Source organism: Onychomys torridus, chromosome 4 (assembly GCF_903995425.1).
Source record: "Onychomys torridus chromosome 4, mOncTor1.1, whole genome shotgun sequence".
Taxonomy (NCBI): Eukaryota; Metazoa; Chordata; class Mammalia; order Rodentia; family Cricetidae; genus Onychomys; species Onychomys torridus.
In genome coordinates this window covers 141,814,348-141,841,209 of record NC_050446.1, presented here as the reverse complement: position 1 = coordinate 141,841,209, position 26,862 = coordinate 141,814,348, and the positions used below count along the sequence as shown (strand labels likewise).

The 26,862-nt window shown below is 49.7% G+C and overlaps 1 protein-coding gene across 2 annotated transcripts in view; it reads left to right on the top strand.

The window, feature by feature from the left end:
• The window catches only part of Ttll9 (tubulin tyrosine ligase like 9), a 53,597-nt gene extending 27,212 nt beyond the window's left edge, over positions 1–26,385 (top strand). The window contains exons 4-15 of one of the 2 annotated variants that reach the window (XM_036185712.1): positions 2,022–2,133; positions 3,145–3,330; positions 9,925–9,993; positions 10,360–10,434; positions 12,045–12,135; positions 14,229–14,269; positions 15,119–15,206; positions 18,603–18,661; positions 19,481–19,677; positions 21,290–21,403; positions 21,951–22,075; positions 25,980–26,385. In XM_036185712.1, coding sequence (XP_036041605.1) covers positions 2,022–2,133; positions 3,145–3,330; positions 9,925–9,993; positions 10,360–10,434; positions 12,045–12,135; positions 14,229–14,269; positions 15,119–15,206; positions 18,603–18,661; positions 19,481–19,677; positions 21,290–21,403; positions 21,951–22,075; positions 25,980–26,056 — 1,234 coding nt within the window. In that variant the 3' untranslated portion in view covers positions 26,057–26,385. The remainder of the gene's footprint in view (positions 1–2,021; positions 2,134–3,144; positions 3,331–9,924; positions 9,994–10,359; positions 10,435–12,044; positions 12,136–14,228; positions 14,270–15,118; positions 15,207–18,602; positions 18,662–19,480; positions 19,678–21,289; positions 21,404–21,950; positions 22,076–25,979) is intronic. The other variant, XM_036185713.1, reaches the window with a different exon arrangement.
• Positions 26,386–26,862: the final 477 nt, after the last annotated feature.

The window sequence follows — 26,862 nt, the reverse complement described above, 5'->3', positions numbered from 1 at the left end:
TGGATTTCTGTGAGTTTGAGGCCAGCCTGGTCTCCAAAGCGAGTTCCAGGAAAGGCACAAAGCTACAGAGAAACCCTGTCTTGAAAAACCAAAAAAACAAAAACAAACCAAACAAACAAACAAACAAACAAAAAAACCCAACCATCTATTCAGCCCCTTAGTCTGTTTAAAAAGAAACTCAGAACAAAATATGGAAGTGGGACATTTCATTAAAATTATTGATTAGCATCCCCAACAGTAAGTTTCCTGACGGTGTTGCTACACGAACGTCGTTACTCTACTTTGCTCATATCTCCGTTACCTCTCTTGTTCCTCCATCCTGCTGGCCTCCTCCCTAAGCAGATCCTTTTCTGCTTTCTTGACCTGTGGAGAAGGTTAGTTCTTGACAGTACCACTCCGCCCCACAGGCCATTTTTAACCCAGCCCATGTGGTTTATTTGGGATTTCCCCAGAGACTCACTGTTCCTCCTTAAACACCAGCCATTTGTATCATGTGACAGTGATTACCAGTTTGTCTCAGTACATATTATTTTCCCACTTAACACTCAATTAAAAACAGGGATGTGGCTATTAAACTTTTAAAAAGTCATTTGGAGCTTGTTGGAAATACGGGGCTCACATGCTCAAAGACATTTCCACACAGTATCCCCTGCAAAGGATGGAAGAATTCTACAGCACCCAGCACCCCTGAAGGCCAGGTTCCTATGCACGGTTGGCATGCAGGAGAAACGCTCATCGGGCAGCTGAGGAACGAAGAGACAGTCTAGGTCCTTAACCTCTGGAAACTCCAACACCCAGTGGCACCTGTTGGCCACTGTTCCCCTGCTCTATAGAAATCTCAGTGCTCAGCTTCTCAGACATTTGGCCAGCAGGGTTCACAGTGGCCACAGCCGAGTGGCTTCTCCATGTGCTGTTGGGGCATCAGCCCGGAAGCACCCATGTCAAGGTCACTGCGTGTCAGCAGTCAAATGCTGTCATTTTTGCTCACACATTGAGAACTCATTGTACCATCTGCCGAAGAAGGTTCTCGTGGCTTTTCCCAGTCTTCGTAGCCTGCAGCCACTGGGATGAAAGAGACAGTATAGGCCTTTGGGAAATACGCCACCTACTCACTGCTGTATTTTTCAACTTCAGATCCCTCAAGGCATTTTTCAAAACTCAGCCTACTTGGCCTCCATAGGGGAGAAAAAAAAAAAAAGCAGGGTGGAGAGTATTTATTCAGGTTTCCATTGTTTGGGCAAAATATCTTCTAAGACAATCAACTTAAAGATGAGAAAAGATGCTGCAAGGATTGGCACACACCTTTAATCCCAGCACCAGGAGGTGAAGGCAAGTGGGTCTTTGTGAGTTCAAGGCCAGCCAGGGCTACATTGAGGACCCTTCCCCTTTTTAAGTAAAGGTTTATCTGATTCTGGAGGTCTTAGCCAAAGATCAGTTGGCCCTTTCCTCTTAGACCCTTAGCAAGGCCGAACAGCATGGTGGGGCGTCATGGTAGCCAGGAAGCAAAGCCAGAAGCCAAAAGTCAAGAGCCAGAGAGGCACTAAGAGCCTGCCCAATATCCCCTTCAAAGGCATGCCCCTCAGTAAACTAACATCATTCTTCTGGGCCCCATCTCTTAAGGGCTCCTCCACCTCCCAGTGATGCCAAGGCTGATGATTATGCTTTCAACACCCCAGCCTTTGGGGGACAATCAAAATTCAAAGCAAAGTAGCAGGGCATGGGGCAGAGAGGGTGGATTTATTGTTCTACCACTCTATAATGCAGCCTGCAGAGGCAGCAGTGGGTGACTGATGGACAGGATGTTTAAGCAGGGTGCACCCTGCACCTTAGGAAATGGTTGTGACTGGAGCGGGTGTGACTGGTCTATTGAGAAGTAATATAAGGCCCTCTGGGCTCAGGATGGTGCCTCAGGGAAGCCAGCGCTGTGGCCAGCACTTCCCCGTCTACCCACTCATGTTATATGCTATGAGACCCAGCAATGCCAAAGTCTTCAGATCTGACCCTTGTCTTCCTCACTGCAGTGAAGGCGAGTGGGATTTCTACTGGTGTGATGTCAGCTGGCTGCGTGAGAACTTTGACCACACCTACATGGATGAGCATGTGCGGATCAGTCACTTCCGGAACCACTATGAGGTAAGCCTCAGGTTCCAAATGCCTGAGAAGTGTGAATGTTTCCAGACCAGCAGGCTGTCTGTTTGGAGTCCTTTTGACTGTCCCTGCTACTCTGAGGGTGGAGGCTGGGATCAAGAGGTGGGCAGGAGGGCCAGCAAGATGGCACAGTAGGTAAAGGCTTTTGTGGCCAAGCCTGAGGACCTGAGTTCAATCCCCAAGACCCTTATAATGGGAGAGTCTGACTCTCAGAGGTTGCTTTCTCTGCTGTATGTGGGTTCTATCAGTTAAATAATCTAATACTAGAAAAGGGCTCAAAACAAATCAAAGCTTTTTGGCAAGTGTTAGAGCTCTCTAGACAGAGGGGGGCCCAGAGCTGAGTGCTGCTGACTCTAAGGGAGCCTGGGGTTTTTTCTAGGGTTCAAGTATCCCCATCTTGATAACTCTCCCTACACTTTCATTGGTCTTTTGTTTATTTATTTGTTGTTTTGTTTTGAGACAGGGTCTCTATGTAGCCTCGGCTGTCCTATGTAGACTAGGCTGGCCTCAAACTCACAGAGATTCATCTGCCTCTGGGATTAAAGGGGTGGGTCACTATGTCAGGCCTTCCATTGGTCTTCAGGCGTCTGAGTGTACCTTCTGTTGCAGGGGTTGGGTTCTTGTTTCCATCCACAAACACGGAAGTGATTGTAATAGGATCCCCAGCCTTGGTGTATGAGTAAGAAAGCCACCATTGACAGGGTCCCGGCCTTGGTGCATGGTTACAGAAATAACTGCTGGTTGACTAGGGTCAGAGTAGTCCCCAAAACTCTTCTCCCTCTGTGGTGCATGGGGGAAAGAAACTCACTGCAGGTGAAGGGAAATGTCCTACCCTGGGGGAAATGGAAACTTACTGCTGAGGATCAAAGCTCAGAAAGCGGTCATCATATCATTTTAGCACCCCCCCCAATAAATGTAATGAAATACTGTTTCTAAAAAGAGGGGGCAAGGCAGAGAGCAGGAGGCTCACGGCCTGCCCTGTCCCCTGCTGCCCAGCTTACCAGGAAGAACTACATGGTAAAGAACCTGAAGCGGTTCCGGAAGCAGCTGGAGCGTGAGGCAGGGAAGGTGGAGGCGGCCAAGTGTGACTTCTTCCCCAAAACCTTTGAGATGCCCTGCGAGTACCATCTGTTTGTGGAGGAGTTCCGCAAGAACCCTGGGATCACCTGGATCATGAAGCCTGTGAGTGCCTCTGTAGGGAGAGTCGGGGTGGGTGGGGCCTGGGGTCCCAGGAAGGAGTCCCTCTTGTCCCTTTGAGTTTTCGCGGAAAAGAAGCAGCTCTGTCCCAAAACTATGCCTGAGCTCCCAGGCTGGGGAGCCTGGTGTAGGGCATTCCCTCCACACCCACACCCCAGGCTTCTACTCCCATAGAGAACCCTGGGACATGCAGGAAAGCACCTCCACAGGCCCCTCAGGCCTCCTGAACCAGACACTTGAGGAGTCCTGTACCCAGCCCTCCTGCAGAGTAACCAGCTGCAGTATGTTTGGGAACTACTGCCTTACACTCCTTTATTTTTAAAGAAATGTTTATTTTTAGTTTATGTGTATGCACGTTTTGCCTGCATGTGCATCTGTGCACTACATGCCCACAGAGGCCAGACAAAGGTATCGGATCCTCTGACTGGAGTTACAGACCGTTGTGAGCTGCCATGTGGGTGCTAGGAATTGAACCTAGGTCATCTGGAAGAACAGCAAGTGCTCTTAATTGTTGAGCCATCTCTCCAGGCCCTATCTTCAAATTTTGCCACTCAGTATCACCTAAGACCAGGAGCAAGAGCCAGGGTGTTCCCTCATATGAATTAGATCAGAGTGTCTAGGCTCACCCCATCTGCCCAGTGACTTGGCCTTTGAACCTGCTCCTGGGAAAGGCATGCGCACACCCAAGTTTGCTTATTTTGTCCTGGCTGTCCTGGAACTCACTCTGTAGACCAGGCTGGCCTCAAACTCATAGAGATCCACCTGCCTCTGCCTCCTGAGTGCTGGGATTAAAGGTGTGCAGCACCACTCCTGGCCACACAAGTTTGTGAAAGTGACCAGAGCTTCCCGGGGCAGGGTGAAGGGAAGGGGCTTCTTGGACTCTTGGAAACCATAAGAGAAATGACTCACTGTTGTGCATCTAACTCCAAGCCTTTCATCTAACCTGTGTGCTTACGTCTAACACGCACAGTTTCAGGAAAATGGAGTCCTATGACCGTCCTGGGTCAGTACTGCCCCAGCTTACAGACAAAGCAGTAGGTGGCCCAGGGGGCCTTAGCTCAGGGTCACCCAGGTCTCAGGTGGCAGATAGAGAATTAAAATTCAGGCACTTATGAGGCAAGGCAGGGGGACTGCTAAAGTTTAAGGCCAGTCTAAGCTACACAGTGAGTTCCAGGACAGTTTGGGCCATACAGTGAGACCCAATCTCAAAACAGAGCAAGAAAACAAATCCCAGGCCCAGCCGAGCAGAAGCATCACCAGCTCTCACCCGCAGCCGGCACGCCTCAGCTATGGGGGACACACATACATGGACGGCACTACCCACAGCTGTTATGGTACTGCCATTAACAATCAGTGGGCTGGGAAAGGAAGCCACTTACTATGCTGGTTCCCATTGAGCAGAAAGCCTCCCTCAGTGCAGCTGGGCTGCCTGTAGCTCTCTGCTCGTCCTCTTCCCCTGCTGGCACCAGATCGCCTCACCAGCCTGTTCAGAACCTGGGGAAGAGCCAGGAGCCCGGGGCCATCTTTCTGGGGGCCATGATGGACTAATGTGTTTTCCTCTGTACTACCTTGCCCAAGCCAATCCCCTTCCAGGCACCTGTGCTAAGAGGCTACATCTTCATCAGCCAGTCCCAAGCCTCTTCAGTTCCCTACAGAAGGCTATGCCCTGCCACTCTATCCTCATCCTCTTCTTAGGCATACTCTTAGGCACAGAAAACATAGGGGCTTTGGTAATGCCCCACCCCAGCCCCCACCACAGTACCATTCTGTAGATTCTTGGTGCCCTAGGACCTTCCATCTCTCGGCTTTACTCTCTAGAAATAAGAATAGGCTTTTGGCCACTGGGCATAGTAGTACATGCTTGTAATCTCAGCACTTGAGAGGTAGAGTCAGGAGGATCAGGAATTCAAAGTCATCCTTGGCTACAAGAGTAAGGACTTGACTTTTAGCCTTAGCATTCATGTGAAAACCAGATGTGGTGACTTGTGCCAACAACACTGAGGCATTAGAGATGGAAGATCCCTGAGGATCACTGGCCAGTCTGCCTGGCTGAATCGCTGAGCCCCAGATCCCAATGAAAATTCCTGTCTCAAAAAGTAAAGTGAATATGCTGGGTGTAATGGCCTGTGCCTTTAATCCCAGCACTTGGGAGGCAACGACAACTGGATTGTCGTGTCTTTGAAGCCAGCATGGTTTACATAGTTCTAGGACATCCAGAGCTACACAGAGAGACCCTATCTCAAAATGAAGAAATAAAGTGAACAGTTTCTGAGGAATGACATCTGAGGTTTACTTCTGGCTTCTACATACATGTGCACTTAACAGGTACACAAACCACACACCTGTGTGTTTCCCAACACTTATAAATGTGCACATACAAATAAAAATTTAAAAAAAAAATCAAGCACACAAATAAATAGGTCTTTGGGTTTGGCTAGGGAAAGCCCAGTCTAAGGGCTCAGGACATAGTTCAGAGGTAAAGTGCTGTTCAGCCTGCCTGAGGCCCTAGATTCAACCCTCAGCCCTGAAAAAGGTCAAACAAAAACAAACAGAATTTAAGTCCAGTCTAGTATAAAAGAAATCACACACATCCGGCTTCTCTCCCACCTGCCTTCACATCCCCACTTCTCTGCTGGGGTAGAGGGCCTGGGCAGGGTACAGACCCCAAGAACACAGCATCTCTTCTAGTCACTCTCAGGGTACAAGGCAGCAGGTGTGCGGGTCAGGACTGTGACTGTCTGCCAGTCTGTGTGTCCATGAAGCTGCTCTAAGCCCCAGGTGGTGGTATCTTGGACAACCTTAGCTGTTCCCCACTCTAAGGCATTTTGTTCCTCTGCTGAGTCTGAATGGAGGTGATGAGGCTGTCATTGAACCCTCCTAGAGCTGTCCTGCATGGCTGGTAAAGAGCAGAAAAGCCATCTCCCAGGGGCTTAAGCAAGAGTGTGGGTCTTCTGAACTGTCTATCCATGCGTATATGGGGACATGCACTCACTGAGTCACAGAATAATGCTTTATTTAAAGCCACTTTTTATGAGACAGGATTGACATATGAAATCTGAACAATGTCATGAAACTGGAGAGAAGCATATTCCCATGACAGAACAGTGGCTTTCAGCCAGGGGTGATGGCACATGTCTATAATCCCAGCACTCGAGGAGGGGCAGAGGCAGGAGAATTGTTGGACGTTGGAGGCCAGCCTGGTCTATCAGGGAGTTCCAGGCCAGCCAGGGCTATGTAGCAAGACTGCCTCACACACCCAAAACAGAACACAATAAAGAATGGGGGCTTTCAAAGCATAACATTTGAAAATTACAAAAGAAAGCAGCTATGCTGAAAAACAGTTATTAAAACCACATTAGTCTGGGCCCTCCAGGAAACAGATGTCGAGAAAGACTAAATATGCCAGAGTTGTGCCTTGCCTCTTGGAGAAGATGAGCAGGGCCAAGCAGGTGGAGCTGAAAGACTGGGAGGGAAGGAGAGAAAGAGGGATGGAGGGAGGAAGGGAGGGAGGGGGAAAGTGTGAGAGTGAGTTCCTAAACATGCCGCCGCCGCCGCTGCCCCCCCCCCCAGGCCTGGGGTGGGTGAGAGGGAGCACCTAGCACCCAGGGGATCACTCTCCTGCAGTGGAGACCCACGCACTCTCCATGGTGCAGCTCACACACTATTAAGCATCCTCTCCCCCCCCCCCCCCCCCCCCCCATTCATATTAAAGGTCTAACAGCAGGGTCCATCCCTACAGTGGTTTCAGTCATAAGACACACAAGTACTCTTTTGACATCTATGAAACCATTGTCACTTGGTATAAAGAGACTGCAATTGCTTCTGATGCTAAAGTCACAGGTGTGACTAATATGCCCAAGACATGTTGCCATCACGAATCACAGAAAGAAATGCAAAAGTCTGCTTAGATATGAATAAAACTAGAGATGAAAAAAAAAGTCTTCTCATTGAAGTGACCCTGGGTGACATTATTTAACAAGAACAGTCAAGCCAAGGATGGTTTACTGGGTAGCCCAACAGTGCCATTAATTCCTACCCAGCAGGCAAGCTGCCCCCCTCCCCCGCCCTGTCACAACATGGTTCCTGCAGCTCTACCTTCCCCTCACCACACTTCCACCTGCCACCACACAAAGGAATACCTTGTCCTTGCTTCTCTCCCTTGATGAAGACACAGACTTTCCCCCAGAAGTGCTTGCAGCAGACTCCCTGGCATCCTGAAGGCCAATGCCTGAGCCAATCACATGGCATTAGCAGCCACCATGAGCACTCAGACTCTCAGACAAGAGCCCCTAGGAAGAGTTGATCAAGCAGAGCTTGTTGGATGAAGTGGGAGGGGCTTTGTGGGAGACCACCCATGTACAGGCAACACTTCCCAAATGGCACCAATGAACGTTACATAATGGATGTGGTCTCTGGGGCCAGGGCAGGACTGATAAGGGAATAGGACGGAGAGTGGCCACGCTGGTATAAAATCAGCTACAAGGTCTGGCGAGGTGGCTGTGTTGGTAGAATGCTTGCCTAGCATGCACAAGGCCCTGGGTTCAATCCCAGCACCAGACTGCACCTCAAGCTGACAGCAGAATTCAGCAGCAGCGTCCACATAGCTCTGGTTTTGCAGCCATAATAGTACAAGAATTGAGAGGGAGTCATGGCAGCTTTCATCAAGGTCCCAGAAAGTCATTTAGACCGTCAGTGTACGGCAGCATAATGTTACCCACAAAGTGCCCCGAGAAGCCACTGTGTGAAACTGGAGATGCCATGACCAAAGCATGTCTGCCAGGGAGAGCCGTAAGCATGGAGTGGAGCAGGTCTGAGGGAAAGACTGTGCTGCAGGTACAGAGCTGGAGGGGTGGAGCTCCCCAAGGCTGTTGAGTCCAGGTGAGCCCAGAGGCTGCCCTGGAGTGGTATTTCAGTCTTGCTTTGACCTTACATTACCTCGCTATCCTCTGTCATTTTTTTCTACGACTTTATGTGTTAGAAGTATATAACTTGTGTTTTTATTTTACAGGGGCTCAGAGTAGATTGTCTTGAGTGTCAGAAGAGACATTGGACCTGGAACTTCTTTGTGTTTTGTTTTTTTTAGACAGGGTCTCACTGTGTAGACCAGGCTGGGCAGAGATCCACCGCCTCTGCCTCCCGAGTGCTGGGATTAAAGGCCTGCTTCATTGTGAGTGGCTCTGAACTTAGGGCTTTCTGCTTTGTTTTATTTTTTGAGACAGGGAGGGTCTCACTATGTAGCTCTGGCTGTCCTGGAACTCAGAGATCTGCCTACTTCTGCCTCCTGTGGGCTGGGGTTAAAAATGTGAGCCACCATGCCTAGACTGGATTTAGGAGTTTTGAACAGAATTGAAACTGTTGAGACAGTCAGTGGAGAGGCTTTTGAAGTCAGGATGAATGCAGTTCACACTGGGATGGCCACCGCCCTATGGGGCCAGGGCAGAATACTGTGCTAAAGCGACATGTTTGTGTGTCAAGTTGGCAAAGCTTAGACTTGTGATGATAACACATTGTCGGCTTCATTGGATTAATAAACACCTACAAAATTAATGAGGCACACCCTTGGGGTGTCTGGGGGTGTTTCCAGAGAGGCTTAATTGACTAGAGAAGATCCCCCTTGGATCCCCATGGACTTGTCCCAGACTGAATAAAGCAGGAGAAAGGAAGAGGCATTTGTCTTTCTCGCTTCCATCTCTGCTGTCAGGCCTTCTGAAGCCTGGAGGGCCTGGGGCCCCTGCTCAGAGGGAAGGAGGCGTTCATGCCAGAGAAAAGATGCCTCCCGAGGTCCTGCTCAGTAGCTCAGATAACTAAAGGACTGAGCTGGCACCAGAAAACAGAGTTGGTCTCAGAGGCCACCGAAGCCAGGACAGATAGCAGGTGTAAGCTCTATACAGGTTCTGCTAGGAAACGTCAGACACCGAAGTGAAAGATGCAGCGTAAGCCCTGGGAATGGTCTGTAACTCAGCGGTAGATCAGCAAAACACACACACACACACACACACACACACACACACACACACACACACACACACACCACGTATGCATATATGCATGCACACACACACATACCAACATACCTTGCTTAACAAAACTATTCCTGCAGTACCAATGCACTATGGGGTGTGGAGAGGGTGGTGAGCATGCTGGCAACGTTCCTATGCAAGGCCAGGCAGGTGAACATCTCAGAAGCAGGAACACTACAAGATATCAAAAACTTCCCCCAGCCCCCTCTGGGAGGCCATGAATTACCTATGGCAGGGTGCAGTAAAGGCAGAATGATTCCAGTATTAGCTGAAGCAAAACCTAATTAGAAAGGCAAATTGATTTCCAAAAAAAGCATCGGATGATATGTTCCAGGACTGGCTGCGATGGTTTCTTAATTGTCTGTCCTTCTGCATTATTCATGCAAATGTATGTCTTTGTAGCAAATCCCAGCTCACTTTCCTCCTTCAGCCCCGTGGGGGTTGAATGGCCATTCCTCTGAGAAGGGACCAGAGCCCGTGATGGACACAGAGATGAGCTGGGGAAGGGTGTCCTTGAGATGAGCACTCCCTTTCTCCATCCCCACCCCCATCCCGTCAGGTCGCCCGATCTCAGGGGAAGGGCATCTTTCTCTTCCGGAGACTGAAGGACATCATGGACTGGAGGAAGGTGAGCCCTCCCCCCCCCCCCTCCCCGATTTCTCCTTCCTCCTCCAGGAGGAGGCCACACCTCCCTTCCCCCAAAACTCACAGGGTTGCCTGCCAAGGTTGCCCACAAGAGTGTCAGCTCTGGGTTCAAATCCTGACCTTGCCCCACCCTTTTTAGTACCTGCTGAGGATCCGATGTGCTGATGAGCAGGATGCCAATTAGCAGCTGTGCTCTTAAAAATATGAGCAGGGCTTTCTGAACCCTGGGGCTGACAGTGGTGCTGGGGGTGGGGAGCAGGAAGACTCCACTCCCAGAGGCTACAAGCAAGTGCTTAAATAAATGGCTCTCCCATTACACACATGCCTATGTATCCCATGCACCTGTCAGGGCACTGTGGGAAAGAAGCTCACCATTGTGGAGGCGCAGCCTGCCCGTGCCAACGTGAACCCTTCAGCCAGCCATGTGAGTAGAAGTAGTGAGGAGGGGCCTGGGAAGGATTGGCCTGGCTGCCCAGGTGGTTGCCACGGCTGGGCAGGAGGAGGCACTGCCCGGATAGCCAGAAGCCCCTAGTCCAAGTGCTTACCACTGGGTGGCTTGTGAGCCCAGAGAGTGTGTGACTCTGGGGTTTGGTCTTGGCTCTTCATGAGGGCATTGAGATAGGATTGAAGAGTCACAGGGAGGATTGTACATGGGAGCGTTGCTGTCCCCTGAGCTGGTGGGTAAGAGAGGAAGGGGGCCACCCCTGCTCTGATGTTCTCTAGGGAGCACTCTGCTGGAACTTCTTCAGCTGTGGCATGGGTGATTTCTCTCCTCAGGCTAAACCCTAGACTCCCAAAAGGAAACTGATATTCCCTCCCTCCCTCCTCCCTCCCTCCTCCCTCCCTCCTCCCTCCCTCCTCCCTCCCTCCCCCTCCCTCCTCCCTCCCTCCTCCCTCCCTCCTCCCTCCCTCCTCCCTCCCTCCTCCCTTCCTCCTTCCCTCCTCTCTTCCTTCTTCCCTTCTTGCTTACTTCCCTCTCTGACAGAACCCAGAGCCTTTACACACTAGGCAAGGGATCGGCCACCAAACTCACCGAAAGACTAAAAGTTTGAAATTTCATTTCTTTGAGAATTGAAGGGACAAGAGGTTTCAGTGGCAGCTGCTTGGCTATCAAGCACCTTGCCCTCCACCCCAGCTCCAGCAGTACCCACTCCCTCGATGGATTACACTGTATAGAACACACAATTTAGCATTTTGACCGTTTGCATACATGTGGGGCGGGGGAGCGGCAGAGGTTGAGTGTCTTCCTCAATTACCCTCCTTACTTTAGAGACGGGGCCTCTCACTGAATCTGGAGCTCACCCATTCAGCTAGACTGGGTGGCCAGTGAGCTCCAGGGATCCTCTTATCTCTGCCTCCCCAGTGCTTACATGCCTGCCTGTATGTGCTGTTGGGGATCAGAACTCAGGTCCTCATACTGCACATCCAGCAGTTTATGGACTGAGGCCCCTCTGACAGTTTTCGGTGTTCAGTTCTGAAGTGCTGGGGGCATTCATCTCTCCCACGTCACAAACCCCACGGCCAGGGTTTTTGCACCACCTCAAGTCCAAACTCTACCCATTCCACACTGACCTCCACCACCCTGCTGCTTTCTGAGGCCTTTGCCGATTCTGGTGACTCGGAGAAGTGGGTCCTTTGTTGCTGCCTTATTTCATGCAGGCACTGGCTTCAGGTTTTATGCATGTCACAGCATGCAGTTTCTTTTGCCTTTTATCAATATGAATGTAAACGTCAAGGTCCACATGTGGCCAGCGGCTGCCTTCTGGGGTAGCACAGGTCTAAAGAGTAACTGGGCTCAAGCTGCATATGGCTCCACATCCCTGCTGGGCCTCTGGTCAGGTGTGTGACTTCAGACAAGTCACCCCACCTCTCTGTGCTTCAGGTGTGCATCTGTAAAATGGGAATTACATTAGTTCTTACCTGAGAGGATCGACGTAAGGATCCAATCAGATACCCCAGGTATAGTGGCTGGCACGGCACCCAGTACACAGGGCACTCTTGGTGTGTGTTACTGATTAGTATTATCACAACCAGGACACAAAGAGTTCTGATGACCAGAAAGAAGAGATACCAGTGGAGAACTATGTGGCTCAGCGTTACGTGGAAAACCCCTACTTGATAGGAGGTAAGATGGTTGGGTTGTGTCTGTGCCCTGCCCTCTGAGCATTCAGTCAACACTTAAGTCAGCAAAGACCTGGCCTGTCATCAGGCCTGAAAGAGAACATAGACAGAGACATGTCCTGTACTCTCCTCCCTCCTGGCTGTGGCCTGTGCATAATTCCCCTAGCTTGGCATGCTCTTCCCACTCCCACTGGGGTTGGGGAAATTCTCCTTGGAAGCCAGTTCATTCATTCATTCATTCACTCATTCATGATTTGTTCCTTGGAAGCCAGTTCACTCATTCATGCTTCCTCCTTGGAAGCCAGTTCATTCATTCATTCATGCTTTCTCCTTGGAAGCCAGTTCATTCATTCATGCTTTCATCCAATGAAACATTTCAAAGAGCCCCCTTGGTGCCAGCCACTGTCCTGGACTCCGCTCTAGGAGCCTGTACTCCACATGAACAGGCAACCGCAAGCCTGAAGAAATTCAGCCACACAGTGCTATGGAGAACAGGGCAAGGGGACAGAGGATGACATGGGGATCAGGAAACCAGGTCACCTCTGGGATCACCTATGAGTAGACATGGAGGGAAAATGCTGCGGGAGAAGGCACTCCCAGGGCAGAGGCTGCTGGGGAACAGTTCCCTTCCTGAAGCCCTGGTAGCTGCCTTGGGCTTTCCCCTCTGTTTATGAATTACCTAAGGGGTCTTGCTGTAGCCATGCAATGACCCTGGGTGGTGGGGGTAGCCACTAGGTCTCTTCTTTTTTTTCCCCTTCCCCAGATCTCTGTCCTCAGTCAAGACCTTGCCCTTGAACCCCAAATCACTTGGGACTCTCCCAGCTCCATACCAATGTGCCATTCCAAAGTGCTCCCCAGTCTGGCTCACTCTGCAGCTCCCCCCCCCCAGCCATGGCTTCTCCTCCCCCAAGTTGCTAAGCCAGCATCTGGAAAGTGTCTGGTGCCTCTGGTCCGACCTTGCCACTGTTCTCTTCCTTTTCAATCTGTGTTTATTATTTTAATCATGTGTAGGTGCTTGTGTCTGTGTGTGGGTATGTGCTGGGGGGTGCAGGCACAGAGGCAAGAGGCACCCAGTCTCTTGGAGCCGAAGACAAAGGAGGTGTGAGCCACCGATACGTGTGCTGAGTGCTGAACTCAGGTCCTCTGGGAGAGCAGTACACACTCTTAACCACCCAGCCATCTCTCCAGTCCCCTTTCTGCTGTTCACTAGGCTCCACAGTTCTAAAGCTGTCTGTCTGTCTGTCTGTCTGACCACCTCTCTTTCCGCTGTCCCGGTCTCAGCTTGCTGCTGTTGCCCTCCTGGATGGCTGTACTGGTCCCACGGTGCACCGCTGGGCCCACAGTGCTCTGCTGCCCCACGGTGCTCCGCTGCCCTGGTCCTTGGACTCCACACCAATGCAGTAGCCTGTAGACATCCCTCAGGACCTCGAGGTCCTGGTGGAGTGTCATGCATAGTGGTAGACCCACGATTTTGTTTCTTTTGCACCCCTAGGGGAGGAAGGGGTGGGGTCACAGGTGGGAATGGAGGGAAGGATTGAAGGCTGCTATGAGAGAAGGCAGGGCCTCCTGGGTAGAAAGAAGGCAGGTGAGAAGCTAGGTGGCATGGGGAGACACTCTAGCCAGTGGTTCCTTGTGGTTTCTAGAACAAACCTCAAAGACCGCATGGAGATTTGTCCCTGTCTGCATTACTGTCCTCATCCTCACGTGGCCTGGCCCGTCACCTGTCTCCCCTGTCACCTGTCTCCCCTGCCACCTGTCTCCTCTGTCATCTGCCTCACTTTCTTTCCCCTCCCTGGCCCAGGCTCTTCGACCATCTGTATCTAGGTCCAGCCAGAAGGTCCTACCCAGCCTGGGCTGGGCCTCCACTGTGTCTGTCAGTCAGTCTCCACCTGTCATAGGCCCTTCCTTGGACACTATGCCTCCAGCCTTGTCCCAACACTACCCACCCAACCTCTCCCTGTGCCCTGTGTAACCGTGCTTGGAGCCTCAAACAGGCAGGTCCTTGACTGTCTGTCCATCTCTGGATAGGACCTGAAGCCTAGCCCACAGTCTGACAGCCAGTCAGTATCTGTTACACAAACCAGTTCTTTCCCACAGGCCGCAAGTTTGACCTGCGAGTCTATGTTCTGGTGATGTCGGTGAGTCACCCAGGCCGGGCCTCCTTGAGCCCAGGGACATGGAGGGATAAGGCCGCTGAGGTGGATGTCCCTAGTGTTACATCCTAGCTGCCCATGTTGAGAGCTGCATTTCCTACCTCTCTCTCTCAGTTCTGCAGGTAACCATAGCAAACATGTACTGAGCATCTCCTGAGCACCAGGCCCCAGCACTCAGCAGGTGCCTCTCACTCTGTTGTAACAACTCAGTGAGTCCCTCAATTATTAGCCTCATCTTACAGATGAGAACAGATGCATAAAGGTTAACCAAGAGTGCTTGGGAGGCAGAAGTAGGAAGATTTCAAGTTCAAGGCGCGCTTGGTCTCCATAGTGAGTTTCAGGCCAGCTGCATAGCAAGACCCCGCCTCAAAAAAGTAAAAGCAAAAACAGACACAGAGAGGCTGAATGACTTGCCCAAGGTCACACAGCAGGTAACTAGCCAAACTGGGATTCAAATCCAGACACCTGGACTCCAGAGCCTGCTGTGTTCCCTTCACCCACTTATAGCCCATTCATTTACCATTCAGCACCCAGTTAAACCTTCATGATGTACACTCCACTGGGAACAAGAATTCAGTGTCTCCGGCTTAGCCCATCCTTCAGGACCTTGAGGTCCTGGTGGAGTGCCATGCATGGTGGTAGACCATCATTTTGGTTTTTTTGCATCCCTAGGGGAGGAAGGGGTGGAGTCACAGGTGGGAATGGAGGGAAGGATTGAAGGCTGGCTATGACAGAAGGCAGGGCCCTCTGGGCAGAAGGAAGGCAGGTGAGAAGCTAGGTGGCATGGAGACACTGAGCATCATTTCCCTTTTCTCTCTCCCTCATCCTTACAAGTACATCCCTCTACGGGCTTGGCTATACCGTGATGGCTTTGCCCGGTTCTCCAACACCCGCTTCACACTGAGTAGCATCGATGACCACTGTATCCTTCCAATGACATCCCTTCCAGTCCCTCCTCCAGCCAGCCTCACCTACCCCGGAACTCTTCCACCCCAAGGATACTCACCAGGTTCCCTGGGATCTGAGCACAGAGTCCCTGCTCAAGACCAGCTCAGTTCTTTCTCTCTGGGGGTTCCCAGGCTCTCTGGAGAGGGATCTGCTCAGAGCAGCACCCCTCAAATGTCGCCGCTGGATAGTGCTCTTCATGGGTATCCAGCACTCAGGTTTACTTGTGTTCACAGAAGCAGACCGTCTGAGCTTTGCAGAACCTCTGCATCCTTCCTCATGGACCTTCATAGTGCTCACCTCACTCATTCATTCAAATGCAGTTCCTTCTTCACCACCCATGGGTGGACACCACACTGTCCTGCCACGCTAGGGGAGAAGGAGGGTGTGTGTGTGCCTGGTGGGCATGTAAAGTGCTATAATCCTCAGGATGAGCTGATAAATGACTGCCAGAAACCAGACGCACATACCCTGGGAGCCAGCAAGCCCCTTCTGTACACACAGACACACCCACAGCATGGGAATGGACAGGCTTAGGCTGCACGTGGCAATCCTGGATGGAGAGCAAAACCTCCGAGACAAGACAGGTGGTGCATTTATACAGTGGAATACTACACAACTGAGAAGTGGACTGCTGAACACGCTTTAGATACTGAGAGGAAATGGTCTCCAAGAGAAAAAAAATTGAGAGAACAGCAGAAAGTTTCCTCCCATTCAGGTCAAACCACATCCACAGTTGGTTGGTTGGTTTTGTGCACAGACATCTCCAAAGGATAGACAAGAAACAGGGCTGGGGGTATGGCTTAGTGGCAGAGCTTGCCTTATATGCAAGGCTGTAGGTTTAGTCCCAGCACTGAAAAAAAAAGGAAGAAAGGAAAGGAGGGAAGAAAGACTAGACACAGAAACTGTCTTGGGGAGGGAAAATGAGTGGAAAGGAGGTAATCTACACACACACACACACACACACACACACACACACACACACACACACACACGTGAGAAGAGGATTGTAGCCTGTGCTTTGAGCCAGCCTCCTCTCTCTGGCCCAATTTCGTCTTTCAGTTGAAGCATGTGCTTTAAGTAATAGATCGTATTGCCTGCCCATTGCCGGGGCCTTCCTGCCCATGCTTGTGCATGCTTTATGACTTCTTTTCCTTGTTTTGCCGACTCATTGCCAGTGTGTGAATTTCTCCTGTAACTCCAACAAGCACGTCCCACATGCATGTCATCAGTGTAGTTTAGTTTGTCTGCATTGCTGCTTTGTTTTTATTAAAATTAAGTCACACATGCAAAACACACGTACACTGCCTGCCAGAGCGACCCTTCCGTAAATGCCACTTCTGAGTGTTGATGCAGCCCTGTGCATCCTGGGGATATACTGAAGAAGCGGGGCTGTTCTAGGGGCCCATTTCCATTCGATGAGGCTTTACTCACTAAATTGTCACAGAGAGACTGCACGGTACTTCCCACCCTTCTTTTAATTATTTTAGTCTTGACATTAAAATATATAGAAAACTGCAGAGAAGACTATGAAGGAGCATCAGGGTCCCTCACTGGCCTGCAGCTCACCCAGACCATCTGCTGGGTTGGCCTGCTGGCTCTGGTGATCCTGTCTTGCCCCCTCAGTGCTGGGACTACAGGCACATGCCACCATGTCCAGAGTTGGTTGGTTGGTTGGTTTTTGAGACAGGATCTCACCGTGTATCCCTGGCTGGCCTGATACTCAACTTGTAGACCAGGTTGACCCTGAACTCACAGAGATTTACTTGCCTGTACCTCCTGAGTGCTGGGATTAAATATGTGTGCACCATACCTGGCCATTCCCAGAATTTTTCTCCCCGTGGTTTCTGGGGATCAAACTCAGGTCCTTATGCTTAGGGGGCAAGCTCTTTATGATGGAGCTATCTCCCCAGCCCTAAACATACCAACCTTTAAAATAATAATTTTTGGATCACAAAACAAGAAATGACAATCTTAACTTTGGTGTATATATAATATATAGTGTATATGCAATAATTCACACACACACACACACACACACACACACACACACACACAAATACAACACAGCTCAGCCTGAGTGTTGGGAGTGGTTACAGGGCATTGATCTGCACAATGCTCAGTATGGACTGAGCATGTCGAAGTACTGAGGCATCAGAACACCCTGACAAGGACATGTCTGAATGAGACAAGTGCCACATGGATGGTTGATTTGTAGACAATCCCATTTCTACTTTTCCCCCCAAGAGAGATAATAAAATTTACATTTATTGTTAGATATATTAAAATACACTGTCCCCCTAGGATTTATTTACGGGAGGGTTTGGAGGGAGGAAAGGGAAGGGGGAAATGTCATAATTATATTACAGCTTGTAATATAATTATGAAATATAAAGATTGTAATATAATTATGACATTTCCCCTCCCCTTTCCTCCTTCCTGGAACTCAAAGCTTCTTTCTTCACAGTCCTGCAGGTGTGACAAATGGCAGACTCCCAGGCCTGGGTCTCAGCACCCTGCCTCCTCCCCAATACTAGATCCCTTTTCTGATGTCCCTACAAAGGGGCCACCAGTCCACCCCCTCTGTGTGGTCTCTGTACTTGTTAGGCATCGCCTTGTGAGTTGGAAATTGTAATATTGTTCTCTCAGCTCTGCCAGGCACTCAAGAGGCACTTCATCCGATCACTCAAATAACCCTGTGAAGCAAGCCAGTGTGCTTTGCGCACTCCCAGTCAACAGGCTGGTGTCTTAGGTGTCTGTGATGAAGCATCATGACCAAAAGCAAGCTGAGGAGGAATGGGCTTATTTGGCGTACACTTCCACATTGTAGGCCATCATTGAAGGAAGTCAGGACAGAACCTGGAGGCAGGAGCTGATGCAGAAGCCATGGTGTGGTACTGTTTACTGGCTTGCTCTCCATGGCTTACTCAGCCTGCTTTAAAAAAAAAAAAAAAGAACCCAGGACCATCAGCCCAGGGGTGACACCACCCACAAAGAGCTGGGCTCCCCACCATCAGTCACTAATTAAGAACATGCCCTACAGCTAGATCTTATGGAGGCATTTCCTCAGTTGAGGCTCCCTCCTTTCAGATAATTCTAGCTTGTGTCAAGTTGACATAAAGTGAGTCAGCACAGCTAGTAACCAGGAGAGGTTAGCTGGGTTGTTCAGGAATTCACTTCCCCCGAGATGCACCCTGGACTGGCCCCCAGGCTCATCTGACTCCAAAGACTATGCATATAAACTTTGCACTGTTTTTAGCTTGTCTTGTCAACTTCAAGCCAGGGCCAGGGTCTTAGTTCAGTCCCTGGGGCCGCAGGGAATATGGCTGCCCCTCTCTGTCCACACTAGCCCTTGACCATCAACCTCTGCCAGATGTTCACCTCACCAATGTCGCCGTGCAGAAGACATCTCCTGACTACCACCCAAAAAAGGTGAGGAAGCTAGGCATCTGCCCTCCTCTTGGGCCGAGTGGAGGGGACAAGCAGGGTGACATGGAGCCCAACACAGGCCAGAGTTTACCAGAGAGGGCAGGATCACCCTTCCCATTTGCAGGGATGGGTTCATCTGGCATGAACCTCAATATTTGAATGTCAAATGAATATACCCCTAAACAAAATGTATTTTATATCTTAGGTATCTCTTATTGATCAACCAACCCATCAACTGGTATATCATATGGATATTCTGCCCATCAATCATCTGTCTACCTACATATTTCCCTGTCTGTGTATCTGTATATCTATCTATCTATCTATCTATCTATCTATCTATCTATCTATCATCTATTTATCATATCCACTTACCTATTTGTCACCAATCCATATGATAGCCCGAAAGTCAGTACAACTATAGAATGCTCAGACTTCTCAGAGTTAAGGGCCAGACCAGGGGGCATGGATGAGTGAGCTCCCAGCCCACTCTTTCTCTTGTTTCCCCTCCCCTGGTTCATCTCACATCACATAATCCTAGGAGCAGAAGCTTGCTGGTTGCTTTTCTGCCCTAAGAGGCTACCAGTGCAGTCACCAAGAGAAGCCATCTGTGTAGGCCATGGGCCAGAGACACATCCCGTTCTCTAAACTATGCAGGCCTTCACTCCATAGTGAGGAGCACACCCAAACTTCCTAATCCCAGGGTTCAGATGGAGCCCTCCCACCAGGCTTGAGGGGCCCTGCACATGGGCTCATTCAAGGATTATCAGGTGGGCTCCAATGAACTGGGCTTCTCTCCCATTGCGACTGCCTGGGCCTCAGGGTTGCAAATGGATGCTCCAGCGCTTCCGACAGTACCTGGCATCCAAGCATGGTCCTGAGGCCGTAGAGACACTCTTCAGTGACATGGACAACATCTTCATCAAGAGCCTGCAGAGCGTGCAGAAGGTGATCATCAGTGATAAGCACTGCTTTGAGCTGTATGGCTATGACATCCTCATTGATCAGGACCTCAAGCCGTAAGTGGGCAGTGGTTCAGAGAGCTGGAGGAGGGGTCATGATGGGCTACACATTCCAGTGCAGACTCCATGATTTGAATCCCAGCTCTGCTACTTCCTAGATGTGCCAACTCGGACATGCTTCTTTTTATTGTGCCTCAGTTTGCCAGTCTGTAAATTGGGGCTGAGATCTAATCAGTACAGGCCTGGTTCTGAAGGGACCTCTACCAATTATTTGCTGAACTGATGTTGCGTGACCTTTCATGAAGAGCCTGTTTCTATTCACAGACAGAGAGGCCATGATAAAAGAAAAAGAGAAAACAATTCTACCTAAGTCTAGCTGGGGAAACCAATGAGTTGAAGTGGGGTTACATTACTCTCAAGAGCCTGGCTAAGCAGTTTCTAGAGAATGGGAAGAGAGAGCCCTCAACTCATGGAAGACCATGTGAACCCACATCACCTTTCACAAGGACTGTGGATGGGCAAGTCTTGTGAGGATCTCATGTAGGAAACCACAGCCTCTCTGACTTGGAGACAACAATAGCTTCACCCTGCCCAGGGACAGCATTTCACAGCGCTCCTCCCATTGCTCTGGCCCTTACATTCTTTCTGATTACTCTTTACCTGAGCCTCAAAGGGAGTGAGAGATATTTGACTGTTTTCTCTCTTTTAGGGTTGAGCACCAGGCTGCAATGCCACCATAACCATTGCTATTTGCTTGCACCCACGAGTCTCCACAGTAACTGCAGCCATCTGTAGAAAGAGGCTTCCCGGGCCAGGGCTGAAGCAGAAACAATCAGGATGTATAAACATCTAGATTTAGAAGGCATTTCACGGGTATCATGTCCATTTAGCAAAACAGCAGCAGTAGCTTCCCCACTAGGGCCTATTCTCTCCCAGCTACAGAGTTTTGTCTTGATTGACAGTATCACACATGGTTCCCTCCTGCAGAACAGGCCTTAGATCCAGTTGGAAAATAGCCACCCAGTGGGCACATCTTACCTGGTATGCTGACGGTACTAGCATTTTGTACTTACAGCTGAGCAAAACTGCTACCTCCCCTCCACCAGCCTGCACAGTGCCTTCAGCCCCACAAGTGCTAACCAGCAAGGAGGGAGCATCCAGTCCCGGTCTGGCTTCTCCATGTCCTGCAACCAGAATGCAGTCAGTGTCTTCAGCAGTAGGGTCTTACCATCTAGTCCTGGCATGCAATAACAGCAGTGTAGTAGCCTGGCCACCAACTCAGGGGGTAACTCACTCAAGCACTAGTGTTCTTATTCAGTGACCTTACAGCTTCCAGGAGTATCTTTCTGCCCAATGGGTAACTTTATTAACCCTTTAACCACTGTTTTAACATTTCTAGACATGGGCTGTTGTGAGATTTTTCTCTACCAACTTGTTGGGTGTCATCTCCACTCAAGCACTGAATTTAAAGCTATGCCAAGCTCTTGTATCTTGTGTGGATTCATTTTCCGTTCATTTCCCATCCTCACTTGTGTGTGTTTGCCCATCTTTTGGATGCTTTTCTAAGCTGTAAGATGCTGCGAGGTTTGTTGTTACATCCACGAACCTTTTGGCAGAAGGTGGGCAGGATCTCTGACAACCCCCCACAGTTCCCCTCTGGCCTCCCCAGGTGGCTCCTAGAAGTCAATGCATCTCCTTCGCTGACGGCCAGCAGCCAGGAGGATTATGAACTCAAGACCTGCCTGCTGGAAGACACCCTGCATGTGGTGGACATGGAGGCCAGGTGGGGTCCTGTCATTTATGCCCTATCCATAGCTGATGGGCTCCTGTTGAGGGAGAGGCGACTCAGAACCTTGAGATACTTGCTTCATAGATGGAGAAACTGAGATGTCCATAGGCCCGAGAACTCAGTGTAGCTGGATTTATTCAGGGCTTCCCGATTGTGAGACCCTGGGCTGGTCACTTCACCTCACTGAGTTACAGTCTCCTCACGTGTAAAGTAGGGAGCATTGTAACTCTCCTCGGGTTGTTAGATTAACTCATTGAGGCAATTCATTGCTAATACCTGGCTTACAGCATCCACCAAGAGGCCACTTAGCACGCTTAACACTATGTCCGGTGGAAAGAATACAGGGCCAGCTTCAAGGATGGGTGGATCCCTGGGTTGGGGAGGGGAGCATATTTTAAACCAGAAACCACAAATCAGGAGCCTCGGAAGAAATGAGGGCGGCCCTGTTGCAGAGCTGCATGGCACCTGGCTCAGGTGGGTTGGGTTGGTTCTGTCTTAAAGCCTCACCAACTGCATATTCTTTCGCCCTCTGCACCCCTAGACTCACAGGAAAGGAGAAGAGAGTTGGGGGCTTCGACCTCATGTGGAATGATGGCCCTGTCAGCAGAGAGGAGGGGCCTTCCGACCCTTCAGGGATGGGAAACTTTGTGACCAACACACACTTAGGTATGCCGAGTCAGACAGGAAGTGAGTGGGACAGAAGTATCATAGGATGTGCAGGTGGACTGGGGGGCAGCTTGGCATAGCAGTGAGATCATATAAATCCAGTCTGCAGCATACGAGCTGTGTGACTCAGGCAAGTGGCTTACCCTCTCTGTCCTTCATCCATACAGAATGAGTAGTGTCTTTCAGGGTGTGTGTCTAACCTGCAACCTGGGGACCCCATGAACCGAATGCAGCTAAGGGTAGCAAGGACTGTGGCCCAACACAAAACCGTATACTCAAAATACTTATGAAATTTTTCTTTGAGTGTGTGTGTATAACTTTTTGCACAGTTTTCAAGTGTGAACTTTGTAGGTGACAATGTCTGTTCACAATATCAAGAGGTTGGACACTCCTGATAGGACCCTGCCCAGTATGGTGAGAGACTACTGAGCCATCAGGAGGGGGATTTCAGGACTCAGGTGGAGAACAAATGATCATTAGAACAGTTAACAACTGCAGGAACTACGATAAAGTTCGTATATAAAATGTGAAAAATTTCCCAATTATAGAAATTCACACTCATTGTAGAATATTTGAAAACTAAAGAAGGGAATTTTAAAACACATCCAGACATAACCATCATTAACAATCTGGTGTTTCCTTCCAGTTTTAAAAAATGCATATATTCATATTTTTATAAATCTGGCACCAGACAGGCATTCAGAGTCCCGCTTTCCACGTGGCATCCCTCCATTCAAGAATACAAAGGCCCTCCCATGGAAAGCATGTGTTAGCCAGGGCTGGGCTAAATGTTTACATGCATTACCACATTCCATGTGGTAGCTTCTGTGATCACCACACGGGTGAGGAAATGGTCTCCCACAGTTGCACAGACTGTTGAAGGCTGTTGTCATGGTGATGGGCCAGCCTGAACCCTACCCCCCTGAATCCTGACCTCTAGATTCTCCTAGTCCCAGGTAAGCTACAAAGCGGTTATGACATGGCTGTAGAGCATTTCAGCCTGAGTGTGTGCCAGCATTTACCAAACTGATTTCTTATCACTTGGCATTTGGCACAATTTCATCTCTTTACTTTTCAAAATAACATCGTGGTGAACATTCTCTCCTGTGAAACCCACTGAAACTATTTCCTTTGAGATCCCTGGAAGCAGAGTCACTGGGTCAAAGGGACAGACTTACTGGACCAACTGGAAAGGAGTCCAAGCCTTCGGCCCTTACGAATTCATTATTATTGTATGTGAATTCCATTGATTTCTCAGGGGGCTCCAGTTTTTGTCTTTCTTCTTTTGTAAGATGTCCTGGATTTTTATAGTTTTCCTTTTTTATTTTTAATAATAGACTACTTTCTTACAGGAAATTAATTTTTTCTGTGTGGGTTTAGGGGTGTGGTTAAGATGGGTTCTCATGTAGCCCAGGCTGTAGTTCAACTCACCATGCATCCAAGGTGATCTTGAACTTATGATCTCCCTGTCTCTACTCCTGAGTGCTGGGACCACAGGTGTGTGCCAACATGCCAGGTTTTCGTGCTACCAGGACTTGAAGCCAGGACCTCATGTGGGTCAGGCAAACATTCTACCAACTGAGCCACACATAGGCCAAGCTGGCCTTGAATTCACCATGGAGCTAAGGCTGGGCTTGAAGTCCTTTCTAATCCTCCTGCCTCAACCCACAAAGTGCTGGGATTGTAGGTATGTGCCACCATGCCTGGTCCCTTTACCTGTTTTTTCTTAATTTTTTGGAGACCAAGTTTCACTATGCAGCCCTGGATGGCCTGGAATTCATTACGTAGCCCAGGCTGGCCTCAAACTCACAGAAATCCCCGTCTCTGCCTCCAGAGTGCTGGGGGTAAATGTGTGCTACTATGCCAGGCCTGTGTCTGTTTTCCTCAGATTGCCTATAATTTTCTACATCTGTAACAACATGACATTAATGGCTGAACATACTGCCCATCCCACCCTGCTCCATCAAATGTATAGTAAACATTTTCCTGAGTTTCTCATTTGCTTGTTTTAAGGTTCTTTTTTTAACATTTTATGTATGTATGTATGTATGTATGTATGTATGTATTTAGGTTTTTTTTTTTCCTTTTTTTTTTTTTTTTTCTGAGACAGGGTTTCTCTGTAGCTTTGGAGCCTGTTCTGGACTAGCTCTGTAGACCAGGCTGGCCTCGAACTCACAGAGATGCACCTGCCTCTGCCTCCCGAGTGCTGGGATTACAGGCATGCGCCACCACGGCCCGGCAACATTTTATTTTTTTGTGGCAGTGTCTCACTATGTAGCTCTGGATGGCCTGGAATTTACTATGTAGACCAGATTGGCTTTAAGCGCAGAGATCCACCTGCCTTTGGCTCCTGAGCGCTGAGTTTCCTGGCTCCTGTTTCTTTTATGATGAGAAATTTTATATCTTTTAAAGAGTTTAATATGATTTAGGACTGGGCTTGGCTGCACACAATAAAATCCAACTAATAGTTAAGTAGAAAGGGGCTGACCTAGCCAGGTCTGGTGCCACATCCTGTAAACCCAGCCACTAGGGAGCCTGAGGCAGGAGGGTCACAAGTTCATGGCCTGCCTGCACTACAGAGTGGGTTCAAGGCCAGTCTAATTAACGTAGTGAATCTCTGTGTCAAAGAGGGGTTACAGCAAAATGGTAGAGTGCTTGCCTAACATTCACAAGACCCTGGAGGTGGGGGGTGAGAGAGGTGTCTCGGGCCACCAAAGTGTTAGGTATGGCATAGGGGACTGGCACAATAGTTTTGAGATGCCTGGGTGACTCCTTGCCACAGTCAGCTGGTTGGTTGAATGCTCAGGTTGTCTTCATTGCCAATGGTTCCTCTAACAGCAGACACTGGACTTGGAAAAATGCAGATACTTATGGAAACGAAGATATGGTTGATTTGCAATCACTCAAACAGGCAGAGCAGAAAGAGAAACATATCTGTAGAAGTCTCTAGAATTACTTTCAAATTTCTAGTTGAGTGTTGGTGGTAAATGGGAGGAGTTGTCTGGGGAGCAGGCAGGGGACCATGCTGAGGGTTAAGGGCAGGTTAGGAAACGTGTTCAGGGACATTAGGTGAAAGGGCTAGCACAAACAAGCAAAGTCAGAGATGTGTGCAGAGCTCCAAGAAAGGGTTTACACTGAACCTGAAGATTTAGCCTGATGAGTGAGCCAAAACATTAAAGCAGGTTCCCTGCAATCACTTTGGAAAATGTCAAGGATGCACAGGGTGGGGTGCTGAAGCCTTGACAGCTGGGACAGCCTTGGAGACAAGGACAGAACTGGAGTTACTAAGTAGGAAGCAGGCATCTTCAGGTCAATTCTTGTGCCCATGGTATGTCAGGTCATTCAAGCAGCCTTTATGAGTGTCATAAATGTGCCTGGCTAAGATTAAAGACTAGTGTTGCCTTCAGAACCAGCTCTGAGACCAAGCAGGGAACAGGTTGCTTGGGAAATGTGCAGGGAGAGACAGCCTTTTAGCATGGACTGCCTGGAACACACTTCCAGGATGTGCTGGGTAAGGGATGTAAATTAGCATTGGGCACTGCTGATGTGTGTTTTCACTGAGCAGACAAGGGCAGTGTAGTCTGGGGAGCAGTGGATGGACTCTGGCACCATGTAACCTGGGACCAACTCTCAGTTCTGCTACTCGTACAACTTGGGGTAAATGACCACCTCTCTGAGTTTCCTGGCTACCCACCATTCCTGTGAGGGCTCAACAAGCCATCTGGGGCCAGTGCCTGAAGCAACAGATGAACCTCCAGTCAGCTTAAGCCTTTGCTGACCACTGAACTCACTCTACAAGGTGGGTGGTGCCATCCTGAGAAAGCTGATACTCAGAGGTGCCCCCTCCCTGTACCAGCTAGGAGGTATACAGGCCACCCCAACCAACACCTTGTGTTCTTTCTAGGCTGCATCAACGATCGGAAGGAGCAGCTGAGGCAGTTGTTCCGATCCCTGCAATCCCAGAAGAAAACTCCTGGCTGACCCCAGCCAGGAATGAGGCCCTGGCAGGTGCCACCCTGGCCTCTCACAGGATTCCAGCACAGCGCACCAGTCTTCACCTCCCTCCAGCCTGGCAGCCATTTTAAAGGATAGGCAGATAGGCAGCCTCTGCTTGTTACTTGGACCAGATACCCTAGACTCCTCACTCCAGCCACCCCCCCACCCCTGGCATCTTTGAACCAGGAACAGCCCATCCTTGGGACTGGGTGGACTCATCCTTGACAGATTGGTAACTTGGCCCAAAGAGGCCAAGCAGCAAGTTCTACCATCCAGAGAGCACATCTAATAAAGCACAGGCTTTGAGTCACTCAGCACTGGGCCTGATTCGGGATGCCACTGGCATTTTGCTGTCTCTTTGGTCATGGTAAAGGGTCTGCTGGGCTAGGAAACTTGTCTTTAAGCTATGCTTGCAAAGTAAATGATTTTGGATTGTCTACTGGAAGCCAAGCCCTAATGTACCCTGTCCTCTGCAATGCCTTGATTCACATGGACCCTTGGACCGGGCCATGTGAAAACCACAGAACTGGAGTCTCCTATGTCTCAGATGAAAATGAGACCTGGGAAAACCCACCTCTCATTTGAGACTGAGTTTTAAAATCAGGAAGTGAGGCTACAATCAACAGGCAAGATCACATGGGGAGTCAGGTGCATTACCACATTCTGCTCAGAGGCCTCCTCCTGGTCTAGGAGGTGGCTGTAAGCCTGAGCTGGGAAGCAAATCTTCCATGGAGAAGTGGTTTCCAGTGGGGCCAGGCAGCTCTACCTACCTCTGGGCAGTGTTTTTGCCT